Source organism: Eurypyga helias, unplaced genomic scaffold (genome assembly GCF_000690775.1).
Source record: "Eurypyga helias isolate BGI_N326 unplaced genomic scaffold, ASM69077v1 scaffold16138, whole genome shotgun sequence".
NCBI classification, from domain to species: Eukaryota; Metazoa; Chordata; class Aves; order Eurypygiformes; family Eurypygidae; genus Eurypyga; species Eurypyga helias.
Genome location: NW_010267722.1, coordinates 47,279 through 66,284, shown reverse-complemented (window position 1 = coordinate 66,284; position 19,006 = coordinate 47,279). Strand labels below are relative to the sequence as shown.

The 19,006-nt window shown below is 44.2% G+C and overlaps 1 protein-coding gene across 1 annotated transcript; it reads left to right on the top strand.

Moving 5' to 3' along the window:
• Window positions 1-8: 8 nt before the first annotated feature.
• Window positions 9-2,125, top strand: HEY1 (hes-related family bHLH transcription factor with YRPW motif 1; the record flags this gene model as incomplete). The annotated part of the gene is made up of 3 exons (XM_010157542.1): window positions 9-29; window positions 147-228; window positions 1,050-2,125. Coding segments are annotated over 3 exons (687 nt in total), but the record flags the coding sequence as incomplete, so codon positions are not given.
• Window positions 2,126-19,006: the final 16,881 nt, after the last annotated feature.

Sequence of the window (19,006 nt, the reverse complement as noted above, 5' to 3'; positions counted from 1 at the left end):
GGCTGGTGCCCAGCGCCTTTGAGAAGCAGGTAGCGCCCGGTGACCCTCCGCGCTGCCTCCCCTCCCCGTCGTCGGGAGGAAGGGTCGCCCCGCTTTAACGCCTCCGGCTCTGCCTAAAAAGTTTCGTGCTTCCCCTTCTCTCCTAGGGATCAGCCAAGCTGGAAAAAGCGGAGATCCTGCAGATGACCGTCGATCATCTGAAAATGCTGCATACAGCAGGAGGGAAAGGTAAGGTTCTGTGCCTGACAGCGGGTCAGCAGCTCTGCAGGAGCAGCCGCCGTGAGAGGAGCGCATTCCCACGCATTCAGTGCGCAGTGTGATGCGGGAGTGCTTGGAGAAAGTTCGTGGAAACTCTCTTGTGTTTCCTCAGGAATTTGTGACTTTCTTCCACTTGACAGGGTTTGCAGCATCGCTAGCACTGAGACATTTTACAGTGCCAGCTCCAGGTTATTCTAGGGGGGAGAGCGATTACAAGTCTCCAGCAGTGTGTCAGCACTGTGAAGCGAATTGGCTTCTGGTAACTTTGAAAACACAAAGTTTTTGTCATTGCCAAATGTTTGCCTCTCTAACTTTCTGAAAGTTCAGAACAGAAACTGAAAGAAGGTACAGGGTGAAATGAGTAGCAAAGAGAATTAGCAAAAATGGTGAAATGAGCTTTTAGGAAGAAAGTGCGTTGCCTGCTGAAGTCCCTCTGATAAGTTAGGTCTTGTGTTTCTAATGAATTTCCCTGCGCTGTGGTTTTGCTTGCGCTGTGGAGACATGAAAAGAACAAAAGTACTTTCCTCCAGTGGCAGTGTGCAATTTCAGTGTAAAAATGGCAGTCTGTGACTGGTCTTGGGACTTGCAGCATCACAGCACAGATATAAAAGAAAAGCTTGTTAGACAAAAAAAAAAAAAAGAAAGGAACTTGGCAGCTAATCTATGGTTGGGAATACTAACCACATCCAAGTGAAATATGCTTATAGGGGAGGGTGGAGTGGGGAGGCTCCATGCAGACAATGACTAGAAAATAGCATCTTAAGACTCCATTCTTTGTTCTTTTCTCTTAGGTTATTTTGATGCTCATGCTTTGGCTATGGACTATCGGAGTCTAGGGTTTCGAGAGTGCCTGGCTGAAGTTGCTCGATACCTTAGTATTATAGAGGGTCTAGATGCCTCCGATCCTCTGCGAGTTCGACTCGTGTCCCATCTCAATAACTACGCCTCTCAGCGGGAAGCAGCAAGTAGTGCACACACTGGCATTGGACACATTCCTTGGGGCAGCGCCTTTGGACATCACCCTCACATATCTCACCCGTTGCTGCTGGCTCAAAATGGGCACGGTAACACCAGTACTACAGCATCTTCCACGGAACCGCATCACCAGACCAGAATTGCCGCCCCACACGCTGAAACTTCCTCACTCAGAGTGCCCCCAAATGGCAGCGTTGGACCAGTGCTCCCCGTGGTCACATCTACTACCAAACTGTCTCCTCCTCTTCTCTCCTCCATGGCATCTCTCTCGGCGTTCCCCTTTTCATTTGGCTCCTTCCATCTGCTGTCCCCCAACGTGCTGAGCCCATCTGCACCAACGCAGTCAGCAGCCCTTGGCAAACCGTACAGACCCTGGGGGACTGAGATCGGAGCCTTCTAAGAACTAATTTTTTAGTGAGGGTGGGGAAGCCCACAAACCTAGCTGAGCTGGGTTATGCCACGCTTAAAACTGAAGTTCTTAATAACTGGGACAAAGGTACAGCTTCACCTTAACTAAGTTTGTCTAAAAACAGTCTCTTTTTTGGGATTTTTCTTTTTGTTTTCTACATTTTTGTATTAGCAATCTTTTTTTTTTTTAAATAGTTGCTGAAGTTGTCCGAAAATAAAATTGCAATAGTGGTTGTTAACACTTGTGTTAGATCTGTGCTGAGCGTTTAAATCACTTCTGTAAACAGTTTGTTTCAAATGTTTAATTTTCCCTGAGTACGTCAGACCGCCTTTTTATGAAGAGATATCACCTATCATTGTTAGCAGTGGCCTAGTTTAGCTATTCATTTTTCCAAAACCACTCTTCTCAGCATTAACAAGCTGTGTTTTTGTTAGTCTTTTGACACTGAGATGTTCTATAAAGAATTACTCTTTTTGTAAACTATATTTGAGTCTTATATTTCTGAACAAAGCGTTGACAAATCGGATGGACCGGCTTGGCCAGCTTTATCTGGGAGCCCAATTCCTACTTCTCCTGCAGTGGTGTGGTGTATCTGGTGGCCTCACTCTAGTCCTTAGAGGGTGTTTACTCGCATCACGGAACCACTGCGCTGTTTCTTCCACCAAAAGGAGCACCGCCTGCTTGAGAGCAAACTCGAGAGCAGGGAGGGTGCGAAAGCCAAATTACACACTGTGTTGGTGATGGGTTTAGTTGCTGGGGAAGTGAAGGGGGAAAAAAATGTTGTCACATGTTGTCTTGCAGCCGGAGCTGGTTATATTTCATAGGGCCGGATTCTGCTTTGAGTTGCAGTAGAGTAATTGCTCAATTACCCCCCTACTCTTGGGTAACTGAGGTCAGCTCAGTGAGCTTCAAATTTGCACCTCAAACGAATGATGCTGGTATTTAAATACCTGATGGAAGGGTACACTGGGAAGCCGCTCGGCGCGCAGCCTTGTTGCTTCACAGATGTGTCCTAACCGCTTGGTTCTTCTGTGGCGTTTTAGGTGCACTTCAGTGCCGCTCCTCGTTTTGTAGGGGCTCTGCGGCGTTCTCGTGTGCGTGAGGGTGTGCGTGTACGTGTATATGCTGGTTGATTTCATGAGGATCTTAATCTGAACAGGTTTCTCTAGGGAGTTCCACTGGATGGGGTTTGACTGCTCCTGTATCTGTGTTGTGGCTAAATAAAGGAAAAAGAACAAAGTATTTTAAACAACATGTTTGTCTGATATGTATCACTGGAGAATTATGTCTGATATGTATCGCTGGTGCCGCTGGGTAGATGTGGAGCAATTGCTACTTAGCCCTGCTGTGAACATTTGTATTTACCTTTTTCTTAAATATTAGGGCACACTCAGCTATGCTACCTGAGTCCTTAAGGAACCGTGGTGCCTCAGACTAGCAGTTGAGGGGATGAAAATTTCGGATACGTTTTGTGTGTCACTTCGACTTGCCTGGCAGTGTGTGGGCAGACAGCGGAGAGGCCAGGGTTACTGCTGAAGAGGTTACAGCTGCACTGCACCCCAATATTCTTACTGATTTGTATGAATATTAAAAAACGATCGTCCTTATGAACACAGAGGCCTTTCCGGCTGAACTCCTGAAACCTTTCTCCTATAGCTCTGCAACCAAGTTTTGTACCTAACAGTCTGCTTTGGCTCAAGGTTCAGTGCGTGAATGCAGAACCTACCCAAGGTCTCTGACTCATCCTAGATGTGTTACCAAGCGCTATTACTAGCGGCTTACGCTTGAAGTAACGACTGGACGGGCTTACACGTAGCTAGCAGGTTTTCACCAGATGCCATCCATCCTACCTGCAGAACATCACCAACTTCTGGATGACGCCGGCTTCTGTCCTGTGCGGTTGAGTTTATGGCACACTCGGGTTGGTAAATGGCACATCCTTGTCTGGATTTAGCTCTGCCAGAACAGCAAAAATTGCTCGGCCCTGTGGGAGACGAGAGCTTTGTTTAAAGAGGGGCTCTCGGGCCAATTAAGGAGTGGCATTGATGAGAGGCTTTCTCGGAAGAAGGACTGCCGTGAGGCTGGAAAGAGAGGGAGGGCGTTCGAGTGCGTAACCTTGTTTTACCTTCCTCCCTAGGCTCTCGGGGACCACTGCTAGAAATGAAAACGCAGAACACCGTGGGAGCTAGAAATACAGAGGTGTTCTTGAGGAGAGATTATAGAGCGCAGTGTTTCATGTAGAAACATGAAATAAGAGGCTGTAAAATTCCAAATCCAGTTTCCTTTTCACAGTGTGTGCTGTCTCCTGTTTAATTACGCTCTGCCCTGTCCCTAATAGGTTTTTATACCAAATTAACAACTCCTACCTAGAAGATTGCTATAGTGCATGCAACTATTCTTTAGATCTTTTAATAAATGGCAGTGCTTCTCAGACTTCTAATGGTTATTTCATTGACATTCAAATGACTTTGCCTGCCTCTAAATAGCTGGCTCTTTTGTGTAGAAAGACCCCTATAATTATTTTTGTCCCACTGTCCTACTCCTGAATGGACTTCAGAAACAGAGAGTGCAATAAAAGTTTAGCTGCTGGTATTTGTCTCTATATCCACTGTCTTCTCTTTCCGTTTCCAATGGCAAAGGTATTAATGAAAAGTACTAATTTTAATCAGCTTTTGCAGTAAGTCTGTATTAATTTTTAGAGTCTCAAGATCTACTGATTGTTAGCGTAGAAAGAGATGAACAAACTAGTGATTCAAATGGGAAAAGCATGCCCAAGAAGCTGAAGCACCGGAGTTGAAAGTCCAGGTGCTGTATTACTACTTGTGCCGCTAACTTATTAAATCGTGCTTGGCCATCGCTTACTCCGTGTCTGCTTTGTCAGCTGTGAAAAAGGGATGGCAGTGCTGCTTCTCCTTTCAACAGGAGACACTGGTAGTTGGAAATTTTCTGTATGAATGACAAATGCTGCTGTTTCTCATCAACTCCAGCGCTGAGATGTTCTGCTATTTCTCTTTCCTATAGGATGCTAGCTTTCTGAAGACAAACTGAGAAAGGCAGAATAAGCTTGCTTCTACAGACAACAGAGAGCTCCTGAGCCCAGAACGTTTACTTGTTTACCTTATTGCAAAAGAGCAATTCAGGAGCACAAGCTCGACCAGAGGCATGGAAGAGAAGAAAGGAAATGCATATGTGACTTGATCCCATGACCCCCCAACTACCTTCGATTGCTTTGGATGGACTGTGTCTGTCCAGAAATCCTCAGGCTAAAGCTTTGTGTGGGATGTAAGATAATGTGGTATTTCATATAAGCTAATACTGTCTTCCTTTATCAAGGAAGCTGGATTTGAGCGCAGAATAAATTTAAGAGGCTGGTAAATACTGCATAAAGTCAGATACAAACCTTTGGAAATCCATTCTGTGCTTTGGCGGAGAGGAGTAGCTCATGAAAATGACATTTTTTAGCTTTTGGAAAGAAGCTGTCAGTAGTTCTTAAGACAGTTTCTGTTCAGTGCTCCTGTCTTAACACTAGTAGCATGACAGAGTTTATTAGGATAATGCTGAAAACCCTGTGAATCCTGGCTACTGCTCTCTTCTCTCACACATCAGCATGTGAGTCCCCAGGTGACAGGAGCCTTCCCAGCCTATTGCATACTGGTGAGAAGCCAAAAAGAAAGTTGTGGGTTTTTTTTCTTTTTTTTTCCAAGGAACAAACAAGCCCAAGTGAGCACAGATAAAATGAAATCTTTCTTCCTGTTTTATATTGTGTGCATATTCACAAGTGCTTGTTGCCAAAAACTCCCAGTTTGGACTGTAACATAATCTACATGGAGCTGGAATTCTGCAGTGAATAACGTGGAGGTGGTGGGCTTTGTACTGGAAGGCAACAAAAATTATTTACAAAGCCTTTTTCTGAGCCCTTACATGAAAGGTCACAGAGATGGGCTGTGGGACTTGCGGCTCAGGACGAACATGCCCATGTACTAACCGGCCTACTCGGCCTTGCAGGGGAGTGTGTGCTTTGCCTGTAACTGAATGCCTCTCTCTCCGCTCGCCCAGCTTATAAATAAAATTAGAACAGTCCCTTTCTTCTGGAGCCAGAAGATGCAGGCGTTGACTCATGCTTGCAATATAGTAGGTAGACTGCGGTAATAAATGTTGAAATGCCAATGCCTAGTGAGATACAGATACTTGAAGGTGTCTTTTGGGAGTCTGAAGAGTTCATTTGGTGAAAGCTTTTATTAAGGGAATGCTTGGGTACTGTAGGTTGTTCTGTCTTACTCCAGCTAGTCCCATGCAATTTTTTCTCTAGCAAATTCTAGTAATTATTCACGCAGCTCGAAGGAATGGCCCAAACTGCCTTGCTTTGACCCGTGCTGTGTGCAGCCTGCCCAGGCCTTCCCAGCAGAGCAAAGTTCATAGACAGAGGTTCTCTTCCAGCTGTTTTTTCTTTGTTATTCAATACATCATGTAACACAGCTGCATAATGCAGGAGGGGCTTCTTTAAGTGCTCGAAACAGTTGAGCACTAAGGGGCATTCTGCTTTGCTTATAGAGCCCTTAACCACATAACATTGCTCAGACCTTTGCAGAATATTTTACCAGGCTGCTTTCTTCATGAGAAGCCTCCTAGAAAGGAAGGGGGAGCGGGAGGCATAGCTGGAGCCAGTTCTGCACATCTGCACTTCTGCTCATGGGGCAGCCTCAGCACAGAGAGAGCTCTGCAGATCACTCTCTCCCCTCTGCGCTGGAAAGGCTTCCTGGAGCTTTCCAGGTGGCTTGTATTTCCCCAGGGTAAGCTGTAAAATCTAGGCACAGACAGTCGTAATAAGTTGAGCACTGACGCGCGTCTCTGTTTTGAGCTGCTTTCACAGAAGAAAGGATGTTGGAGTAGAAAAGCTGGTGGAACAGCTCTGTGAGAGAATGGCACGGAGAGGTCAGGAAGGAAGGCTGATCTGCAGGATCAGAGAAAAACTGAGGCTGTGAACAAATGAATGAAGAGATGCATTGTTTGTACTGCCTGTTGCAAAGATACGGAAGTAAGTGATGTCAGGTGACAAAATAAGCCGCATGCAAGTGTGTAAAGGGCTCAGGGTGGGGAAACTAATACTCAGTATTCATAATTTTGCTCATGTCAGAATCAGATGAGCAACATGCAAAGACTGAGGCATATAATTTAAAACCAGTAAGGTACTGAAAGAAATGTGTGTGAATGTCTTCATCGAACTTGATGGGTCATCTCACTGGCTAGGGAGGAACCAGGGCCCAGGCGGGCTATTGCCAGCTGTAAGAATGCATGACAGCATGATTTAGTGGTTGCATTTGTATAATCTGGGCAAGTGAGTATGAGGAAGTCAAGGAATTAAAACATGGTCTGTACACAAGAGGAAGCGTGGGACCCAACTTGACAGAGAATTTGAAACATCGGGATAACTGATATGAGCTCCTAATGACTGGCAGCCTTTCCACAGATCATTCAGCCTCTGTGAGCAGCTACCACATAGCTGCTGGTGCAGCTGCGTAGCTCCTGGGTTTTGGTATGGTGGGTTTGGGCATGTGTTAGCCATCTATGTAGGTATGAGGTGTCCTTTGCCATCAGGTGAGTAGAGCAGGTGCATATGCAGACCAGTAGTGAAAAGCAAAGCTCTTGTAGTGAAAGAGAGTATGGAGCCCACTTCTGATGAGGATACATCTGGTAGAGAGAATGCAGAGTTGGTAACGCTTCCTACAGTCTATGTGCTGTTGGTGGTGCAGATAGTAACTCAGTAATACTGCTTCTTACTATTGCTAAAGCCATCTTCATTAACAGAGAGACCATTTCAGAGACTGAATTTCAATATAAAAAGATGAAATGAGAATAATGGTCATCTGTTGTTGTTGAGGAATGGTTATATAAAAGTTCTGGGCTTGAATAGGGATTAAAAATGTAGCAAAAAGAACTGAAGTGTGTGCTGTAGGAACTCTCACATGCTGTACAGCAGGTAGGTCTATTTTTTACTTCATCAGGAAAACATCAATTTGATTGAACAATGTTCCCTGTATAATGTAGATGCCTAACTGTCTGTAGATTGCCCCTTTGAATTTCTCTGGGATCCATTGCGTCTTCTATTAAGAGGAAATTATCAACAACAAGAGGAAATCCTGTACTAGTACTGAATAGTCCTTATTTTAAAGGTACTTCCCTTCTTGTGGGAATTGTATATAATCAGAACAACACTCCATAAAACAGGCAAATTATTTTAGAAGGAGACAGGTCAGCCTTTTATTTAAAAGGTCTGACGTTATTGTACATAAGAAAATCAATTGTTAGAGTGGATGACATTCTTCCACAAGCCGCCTGTGCTGCACAAAGGTGGGGCAAAGTTGAAGGCATTGGTAACAGGAAGCTTGGGCTCCTTAGAGACTTTCATGTTTTCGGGTGCACGCAATGACAAAACTATCCTTTTTTCTTCCCAAAAGTAGCACCCGGAATAATAATGATTAAACTTTACCCAGATAAGAATTTGAGTAGGTGGAGATGCGAACGGTGCACGTACTCATAGGACAAACCCAAATATCCATTATGTTGGTGTAGACAGGGGTAAGACGCGTTAGCTAGTGCTGTGTTGTAAAGGCCATGCCAGCAGAAAGACAAACCCTTCCCTTCCATCAGGTTTCTGAGATCTGGCCCTCCATGTTTCAGTTCCAGCTGCACAGCCCTCTCCCACTGCATCAAACCAAAGCAAGGGGCAGGTGCAGCCCCCACCTGGAGCCAGGGGTGTCCCAAAATTTGGAGCATCAGGTCAAACAAGCACACCGAGAGGTGTGGTGTTAGATGGAAAGCTACATGGTTGTCACTCCCTCATCTGTTAAATCCGTGCCTGTTTCAAAAGAGAGGATTGAAATCCCACGTACCTCCCCCCAGCCCAACCAGCCTTGAAGCTGCGAGAGCCCTCGGTGAGTCAGATACTCATTGGAAGAAATTAAAGCAAAATCTGTCATGGGGCTTTAAAAATCTTCAGGTTGTTGTTTTAGGTGACGCTTATCTAATTTTTACCTCCTCCTTTGGAAGTGAGAAGGCTCCCTGCGTCTTCCTGGTGCTGGCAGAGGTCTGCAGGACTCTTCACACAATCCCCTCAGGCCTGACCTCATCCTGCCAGTTCACAGACTGAAGCCTCATTTTCTGCCCCTGCAGCACAGCAACATCCCAGGCTGAGAGCACAGTTTCTGTGACAGGGCTGGCTGAGAGCCACAGGGGCCCAAGACTGGGAATTCCCATGGTCTGCCCCCAGGGACCAAGCTGAAAGAGTGACGCGTCAGGTTTCCGGGTAGAAAAATCCCTGCTTTGCTTTTTTTTTTTGTTTTAACAGCATCCATATCCTCATAATGTGCTAGCCAGACAGTCTGACTTTATGCATTCTTTAAGCAAAAAGGGAGCAGTAATGAAATTGTTCCTTAGCTTTCATTTTGGCTGTATACTTTCTCATGCAAATAATAAAAAAAAGAGGTTCAACCCCCCTTCTTACTGCCAGTTCCTCTGCTAGGAAGGGGATCCTTCCCTCCATACAATTTTCACTGCCTTGCGTGGGATAGAAACCCAGTCTGTGTCAAACAGTTGCTGAGAAAGCTGTGATTCAAGCTTTATATAATGAAATACTTTTTATACCAGAGTCTATTGGGAAATAGTCTGTTCAGCTCAGCTATCTGCATTGCATTAACTTTTATAACCCAAAACTCCCATCAGAAAGGGGGATTTTAGGAAATTGTGTTTGACACATCCCAAACAAGGTTCCTTTAACAGCTCTGTCTGACTGACTGAAAAAGGCTAGAGAAGACTTTGCCAGGGGCTAGTGCCACCTCACATTTAATTTTTTGGTGACAGCGTCTGCTCCTCACTCGTTTCTACTAGCAGAACTGTTGCAACAGTGCTGTTAATCCTATGGGACAGTGCGAGGTGATGAAGATAAATTTGTATATAGAGCTTGTACCCGGCATCTACTCTCATTTTCTTCCAAGACTGTGGAAGCTGCAGAATCAAATGTACTCCAGGGGAGTTGGTAGGGTACAGGGGAAAAGCTGAGACCACTTTTATAGAATCATAGAATGGTTTGGATTGGAAGGGACCTTAAAGATCATCTAGTTCCAACCCCCCTGCCATGGGCAGGGACACCTTCCACTAGACCAGGTTGCTCAAAGCCTCATCCAGCCTGGCCTTGAACACTTCCAGGGAGGGGGCATCCACAGCTTCTCTGGGCAACTTCTATGGGTAGGCTTCTATGTTGAAGCCTGGCTCTAAAGAGGAGGTTTTATTAATAAACCTCCTTCTCCCTATCCCCAGGGCTTGCCAGTCTAAACACTATTGCATTCACTTCCCCGGAGTTAAGTGATATTTGCAATGTCCCATCGAGGTGTAGCACTACCATCCAGTGTTGGGACTCAAAAAGTTTAAAATGAAATAGATGATTGAGTTGCTTGGCTGAGGTGTTTCAAACTGGTTTATACATTTATTTATTCTTTATTATTTTTTTAAATTTTATTTAAGGAGTTCTGCAGCTGTTCCAGGATTCAAAACACAACTGCTCTTGACTTTCTGGGAGACATAGAGGGTGAGTACTTCTTCACATCAGACTGAGCTACTTCCCGTGTCAGCGTTTCAGGCAATGAGGAGCACCAGGAGCCTTTAGGCAACTTTAGTCTCCCACAGCAAAAATCTAGTTCCTACAGCACCGTTCAGTACCCTTAACCGTAGGAGTGTATTTCACACTCCAAAGTCTCCTAACACCTTCAGCTATTTCAGCAACGACTAGACCCCTTCACTACTCCCTGATGAAAGAAAATCCAGCCAGTGGTTGGAATGAAACATATTTCTTAGGCAAAATTAAGACTCTCCTTAGATGCGTTTTTGTGTGTTTGATTTCACAACTCAACATTGTATTTTTAAGTGTCTTTTGTGTATAATTTACCAGTTCTTAAATAAATTATTTGGAGGCATAGCTTCCCTTCAGATCATCAAGCGTATGGTTCATCAGTAGTGCTGAAGGTCTTGGATTTGCTGCTTAGACCCCTTCAGCTGAGGGGAATAATTGGTGACACAAGAAGGTTATCTTCATGTGGACAAGACCAAGAGAAGAGTGGGTTTAAGGGGGAGAAATGTCTCAGTTCGAGGAGGTCTGCAACGGGGTGATGGAGGGGGAATTGCAGCTGAAGGCTCTGTTGAGATGGCACAGACCACCAGCGTGGTGCTGGGTCATAGAATCATAGAATCATAGAACGGTTTGGGTTGGAAGGGACCTTAAAGATCATCTAGTTCCAACCCCCCTGCCATGGGCAGGGACACCTTCCACTAGACCAGGTTGCTCAAAGCCTCATCCAGCCTGGCCTTGAAGACATCCAGGGATGGGGCATCCACAACATCTCTGGGCAACCTGTTCCAGTGCCTCACCACCCTCTCTGTGAAGAATTTCTGGCATGGACATGGGAGGTGCAAGCTGGGATCCCAGTGGAAAATCTTGCAGTGACGAAAATGTCTAGGAGGTGAAAAAATTGGCAGTCAGAGTGCAGCTTTGGGAGGAGTTAAAGGCATGGAAGGAAACTGGTTGGGACTGTGGCAAGAGGTTAAGGCTGAGGAAAGGCTCGTGTGTGAAGGGAGAGGAAACTCCCCTCAATCCTCCTCATTTGCCAGAAATGTCACAGTGCTTACCGACCCTGTGCGACTCATTAGTAACTGGGACATGACAGGTAGGCTCACCATCAGTTGGGCTGGACCTTTATTCCGACTGAAGTTGCCTCTATTAATGAAATGAACGTAATTACCTGGATGAGAAGCTGTCGATAAAACATTGCTCCTTTTGCACAAGGTGGCCCAGCACCTGACTTGCCGCAGACAGAGCTGTGCTCTTCCCTGGGCATAAGCAGTACCGTAGTAGATTTTTTCCCCCTAATTCCTAGTTTTCCTTCTGTTGCCCCTCTAGTTTTACTGTCTCATACCAGGAACAGTCACAAACATGTAACACGAAATCAACAACTAGATGCTTCAGCAAAGCATTTGTCCGTGCACATAGCTAGTTGCTTCAAGAGACAAATCCATTCCTTGGAATGATGGCAAGAAGCTATTCAATAAATCAACAAGAAGCCCTTATAACCTTGGGCAAGGGGTCTCCTCATGATGATGTCAGGAAAAAAAATTGTAATTTGGACAGGAAGCGTGTTTAGGGCTCTTCCATAAGGAAAGAAACCCTATATCTCTTTAGAACAGGAAGGAAAACTTTTCTCAAGGACATACAAAAATATGTCAGTTACGTCTCTTCTTAGGGAGCGTACAGAAAACACATTACAGATTGGTGTCTCTGGAACAATTTGCTTTACGCTCTGGCTTTCACGAGGCAGAGGAGGAGGGTTGTGAGGCAGCCGAGCAATTGCTGTACTCAGTGGCGTGGCCCGTGGGAACGAAGGAGCGCTCATTTGGAGCGGGGGTGTTGGCTGCACAATAGAGATGAGGCTGTTTGGGAAACACTATCATACAATTTTATGAGAGAGAGAGAAAACAGGCGCCTATAGAAATAACTTTTACAACTCTGTTGATTTAAAAGAGAATGAGAGTGGAATGAGGGTGCTTTTGTTCTAGCAGAGGACTTTATAGTGTGTATTGTCTCCTGATGCCTCTGTAGCTTTCTGCAAGTTGGGGCGCAGTGGGCTGACTCTCCCTGCTTTTCCTTCCTGTCCTTCTAAAGCCAGCAACTGTGGATGGGCTTAGTTCTAACATGTAGGGCGCAAGGGGAGGAGGATTTCCTTAAAAAACCCCAAAACAAACAACAACAACAAAACCCTGTGCAGAGGCTTCTCAAGACGGATAATAATTAAAAATGAACCCTGCTGTCTTCATGAAGGTGAGATCCCTGTTGCAGTCCCGGTGTGTTGTTTCTTCCTAGGACCGGTGGAATCTAGTGTTACATGGTCAAAACTTCAAAGTAGTAATTTCAGTGCCACTTGGAACTGAGAGATCCCTCACAGAAGACAATCTAGTGTCTGAAAATCTGACTGACACTCTGACTGTTCTGCTCTGGAGCTGCACTGGTATCTAGCTGGAGCGAGAGCATTACACTCCTGCAAATATCTCTGGTGAAATAGCCACTGTTCATAGGTTTGAATTAACCGTTATTAAAAAAAATGAGAAAGCAGTGCTGGGAAGCCCAGTCTGAAAAGTGAAATGCGGTGGGCACGGTGAACTGCCAGAGTCCCACAGGCTCACACACAGGCGTGCCTAAAAAGTAACAGCAGACGTGGGCATCGCTGGAAATCCTCCCTCATGCCCCCTCAGCTTTCTCGTATAATCTCGGCGATAACCCGGCCTGTGCATCACAGACCAGGGATGACGCAGCGTGACCTTAGCCACACGCACGCCCCTGAGGTGTCCAGATGAGCAGGGAAGGATCGGCGTTAGCAATTTCTTCTTCCTAACGGATGCTTCGTTCTGGACAAACTGTTGAAGCGGGGTACGACGCAAACCACGTCCACCGCTGGTACCGAAAACGAACCGGGTCACGCTGAAGCAGCGGTGCCTTGGCTAGCAAGGATGCCTGATGGCAAAGCACAGCAGTGCTGGCTGGAGGATTTGCGTCCTGGGTGCCTCTCACGCTGAACTGCCAGAAAGGAAGCCCAGCTTCTGGGAGGGAATGTTTACCATCTGCTTCCCTCTGTTGACAGAGTTACTGCAGTACACTACATTGGGTAAGCTGAAGGCAAACCTCACGGACAATGAAGTGGGGCTGAAAGGCAGACAATACGCCAGATTCCTGGCATTGTGAACTGGCGGAGCTTGGCTCAACATGTCACAATGGCTGAGGACCGGTCCGCTTCGCTCTCGGTTTAAGCAGCCCTCTCTGTGTAACACCATGCTCTCAAAAAGAAAAGACGTGTCTTATGTGTACACACTTTTGCAGGTGCTTCAGCTTTTTTATGTCTAACTAATAACACCCCAACCTAAACTTTTCCTTGAGTCATGAAAATGGTCCAGGCTTAAGTAAATTAAGTAATTGTGACTAATGGGAAAGAAGTCAGTTATCACTGCCACTTGGCATATATCAGGGAGGAAAATGAAGCAGAACTATGGTCTTCTTGTTCCAATGCCGTTTTTTAAGACAACAGCTTTGTATTAGTCACCACAGCTACCAAATGCAGGCAGTGTTTCAGGAGGGCTTTCCAAGAGTATTGCTTTCTGTTGCTGAGATGTTGGTAAACTCACACCAGCTGGAAGGCTCCATTCCCAGTCCTTCAGGGAGCGCTATGGAAATGTAATATGCGTTATAGAGAGATACCTGTATGAAACCCTAACAGCTCATTTGCACTGGAGTCAAACTGCATAGTATCTATCATCCTGTCCTGCTCTGCCTCGACCACAGAGTATACATTTCCCTCTTCTGGGCAGGGAGAAATGGCAGCAGTGACTCGTGTATGACACTTATGCCATTTGACATGAAAACCATTTCCACTGGAGACTTACAAGACCCTGGCTTGCAGTTTCTTTTGTTTTCTCACCACTTCTCTGGCATCCTTCTACGTGACATTGTGTTCAAAAAAGCTAAAAGGGATGCTCGGTCGGCATAATATCCACACGATTTATTTTCTGCTGACAGAAGAGTGTTACTCAAAGGGGCTTCAGCTCTGTATAAAGCTCCCCCCAAATTTGGACAGATTTATGTTTGCACTGGTTGCCTGAGACGCACTGCAAAACAGCATGTCTGTGCCCAGAAACAGATTTCATCCGTGACAAAGGCACCTTCACGGCCTTGACATGATCCTTCCTCTGGGCCTGTGGGTGAGTTTGAGGTGTCCCCTGAATTGGTTGAAAGAGCACCCTAAGGTCTGTGTCACCTTTTGAGAAGTGGGCTGAAGTGCCCCATCACCTGCTGGAAACTGTCGCTGCTCACCCTGTGCTGAGATGCTACTGCCTGGGAGAGACCTTAGAAACACCGTGGATCTCTTTAAGACAGTAAATCTCTTCAAGCTTTTTGGCAGCAAGATGTGATCATCTGCCCATCTGCAGAATATATTGGCTGCCCACCACATGGTAGTTGTCAAAAATAGCCATGGGATCTCCCAAATATGCCAAGGAATGCGGCAGCTCTTTCTTTGTGGCCTTTGATCAGAGACACAAGCTCATGATTTGTTTGGCTCTGTTCAGCAGATACGTGTTTTAGGACTCTGGTTTTAGCTGTCATCATCAGGCATCATTAGTTGTTATTCTTTACTTCAGGCCTGCTCTGGTGCATACAAGTACCAGTGGATTTGTTGAAAGGTCAGTCATTATTTAACACTGGGATGAAGAGGTTCTTCCCTCTTCTGGCTCCTGCATGATGCTGGGCTCCCTTGGGGTATCCTGCCAGTATACCTGGGGTACCCAGATGGTTCAGAAACTCCCCTTTGGGGTGTATTAAAATGGACATAAGTAATCTTTGCAGTCATCTTCACAGATGCCTAACGACAACCTGTACAGCATGTCCTTGACTTTAGGTTTAGCACTTAACACAAGATGGCAGGATTAAATAGGATGCATAGGGCTTGGCCTGACTTTCTACTTTGAGGAGAGGTTGATTTGTGACTGGGAGTTACAGCAAAGCAGGCAACCTCCTCCATGCATTTCTTCTTCTGTCAACACAAGACCAGTGTTGCCTACATCCAGCACATGAGGACTTGCTCTTTAATACATGCCACTGCTTAGGTACTTTGTTGAGATGTAGAGTCTCTTATTGTTTGTACCTCTTGTACCAAACCTACTGTTGTGAAGGCTTCAATAATAACAAAAAGGATTGATGCACTCATGAGACCTCTGGCAAGCAAGAAGGTAGGAAGTCCCATATGAGGTCATAGGTGACTTTTTCTTTCTCTGTAGGAAGCCAAAGACAGTATTTCCTTGGTTGATATCGCTTTTGCAGTTTGTGGTCAGATACGGGTACTGTTTGGATATACGTGATGAAATGAATGAATGAATGGGTGCCATAGTTCCAGATCAACAGCAAGGTACTTTCTGTTTTAGGGAAAATCATGCCATGGTATCTAGATAAAAAGAAGATATTGTCTGAAGGGCCATAGTATGTGCCTTTTCTTATTTACTCAAGTGGCTTCAAATGATTTCTGTTTACAATGACTCAGCTTTTCAACTATGAGATTTTGAATAACTTATTTGGGCCCTGATTTAGCACTTACTGACATTGTAGGACAATTTCTGTTGGTATTAGTCAATATTGAGGTCAGATCATATATTGGCCGTGCCAAGATTAAATGAACAACCATACCTCTTAAGTGTTATTTTGTCCTTTTCTATGAAATTTATAGTTAATTTCAAGTTGTGTGGTTTTTTTGTTTTGTTTTGTTTGTTTCAAGCATGGTCAAAATACAGAAGTTTATATCTATAACTGGAAAGATTTTACGTTGAGGATGTATTTATTTGTGATGGTTATAGCCCTATCTGTTTTTCTTTAGAATAATAAAAACTGAGATAATATTTCAACACCAAAAAATCATTCAGTATTCTCTCTGGATGAAAACATTAATGATCAAAACCAACTAAATATTAACATAATACAAAACATTTGAAGCACTTAGCAGTGATTTCCAGTTAAAGAATTCCATTTATGTTCAGAATGCCACAGGCATTTCATTATAATCCATTCTCTTTTAAGAATACCTTAAAATGGTCTAGATTTAAGTAAATTAAGTAGATCAATTTGTGATTAATGGGTAAGAAAAAGAAATAGACTTATTCTTAAGTAATTTTGCAGATCCACATCTGTTTTTTGAGAGGCAAAGTTAATTCTTCACAAAGTAAAACACTTCTTGAGTTTGACAACAAGTATTGGATTCGGTGCTATTCCTTGTGTGTGACTTGAACAGGTTTCCATAGGGTATAAGCACTGGACTGTTTCAAGAATCACACATGAATTGATGAGGTCCAAACACTCAAAATGATGTGTTACCTTCTTATTTATGTTGTTTCATCCTCTAGTGCAAATCCCAAAGGATGATTTGCATTTGCCATGAAACACGTTTACCAGGACTTGGTAAGTATTATCTTATTTTATGCTATGATGGACAAAATACATAAGATGAAGTAAACCAGATATATTTTAGAAACTGTCTGCCTTCTCCTTTACATATTTTTCTCTACCATGGCCTCTGAGACATCTTTTGCCAGAAAACATTACGCAGTTTGTGGTAAGAGGCGTGTGTGTGTGTCCCCTTGCTAAGGTGTTCAATAGCACTTGAGGAGTTGATGGATTCACATTCTCTTATGACTGCTGTACCAAATGAAACCCAGGGCCATGCACAGGCTTACTCAGAGGATGGGTAGCTTGGAAGGGTAACTAGGGCAGTTTCCTGGAGGACTTGGGTCATGAGAGGTAGGCAGCATATGAGTCATCCAAAGTGTGGGTGAGAAGACAAAATTAGAGAAGCTTTGATTTCTGCTTTGAGTTGCCTTGAGTTTAATATTATTTATAGGAACAGTGTCTGTGCTTCCAGCAACTTTCCAAAGGCAGCTTAAAATCTGCCAGTGGTGGCCAGGTAACTGCAGCTACCTGAAGAAACTGCATGAAGAATTCTTGTTGCTGGTCCCTTGTCAGAGGGTGTTTTTTTCTGCACCTTTTTTGATAATTATGCAAAAATTATTTTATGATTCTGCATGGAGTTCTTAAAGCTCCATAGATTTTATTACTCTAGTGGCATATCATACGCAAAGCCTATGAAGACATGTACTTAATGGTTTTTCCAGTAGCAGGCTGATTGCTACACTTGCTACTGACAGTGCCACATTTGTAATTCCGTAGTGGAGTTGTACCTCAGATGTAGATGTCATAAAATATCTGCAGTTATTGACACGGTTACCTCTGTTGGTGTGTAGCAGTTACCTCATGCAGTGCAATGAATACCATGAATATTCATAGTATCACCCACATACCCACTTGTTTTTGTCTTCCTGAAGTCTGTGGCTTCATCGATGCTATTTCTCTCTACCTCCAGTCCTTTCCTCAGAAATAGCTCTCAAGATGGTAAGATTCATCAGTCTCACCTAATTCTGAGAAGGCTGTGGAGTTGTTCCAACTCTTCTTTAGGCATTTTGGTGTCTCAAATTGATAATCTTTCTCTAAGACCAGCTGCTGAATAAAACTGCAACTGCTGTAGCTACTTGCAGCTGTATTTTCAGCCAGCCCTTCTCTGGCCAAGTATAATGGAGATAATTTCATATTTCATTTCTCTTTGCTTTCTTTCAAGACCACTGTGAACACAGTGGTAATTTGAAGAACAATACTGTCTTCATAGTGGTGGAAAGATGTGAAAGCATGTTTTAAGCCTTTTTTTTTTAGTGAGATAATATACCCTCTGCAAAAGCTTTTTGGTGCTTTCAGTCAACTACAGCTTCTACTAAAAAAATAGTGGAAAGAAAATAAGTCATTGCCAACACCAGAATAAATCACTGAGCGGAACCAGGAGAAAGATCATGTTATACATACCAAGAAAAATTAAGTCAACGGGTATCACTATGCTGGGATTCAGAACCAGGTTATTTGTGTTTGATTTCCACCGTGGACATCAACATACTGCATAGACACATGGTGTGTTTCTTTTTTAGTCATTAATTTTTGTTTACATTCCAGATCTGTACATCATCCCATGCTGGGCATGGGACATTAGAGCTCCAAAATGCATACAGAGCTCTTTAGCAAGCTGGAACACTTAGTTGATACCTTGGCTTTGTCCTGCCTTTAAGTCCATTGGAAAATAGTCTGAAATGTGGTGGAAAAAAGGAGAGATACAGACTACACCTATGTGCTATATTCCTCTGGGAAGCAAGTATCTTCAATTTAGAAATCTCCTGCCTTTCTTTCCCTGGAGAATCGATAGAAGGCAACAGATAAAATGGAATCTGACTGCATGGTGGCGCCCCATGCTACAGGTCAGGAGAAAGCAGGGATTCCCTTCCAGCGTAGGGAATTATTCTCCTCCAAACTAAGAAAAATCTAATTTCTCTCAGAAAGGAGTAAAATGAGAAGATGAAAAAAATATTCCCTGTATTTTATTGGTCTAAATAAAAAGATATTATTGTTTTCCAGTATTAAAACATGCAAAAAATTTTCCAGTTTTCCATATAACCTGGAGCAGTGCTCCATACTTACTGTAGTAAGCAGCAGAATCTCTGGGTGACCCGTGCTAGCTAGGAGGGTTTCCATGTGCTAGCTTTTCATCCTGGGCCAGAAGCTTTGAAAGTGGGAAGTGGGTATGGCTACCCATTTCCAGAGAGTCAGAGGAGCCACTCCACTTCTGAGACCCCATATGGAGAGAGACCTTTTCTTTAAGGGGAAGGACTACTATTTGGCTGGTGACTGCCAAGAACAGG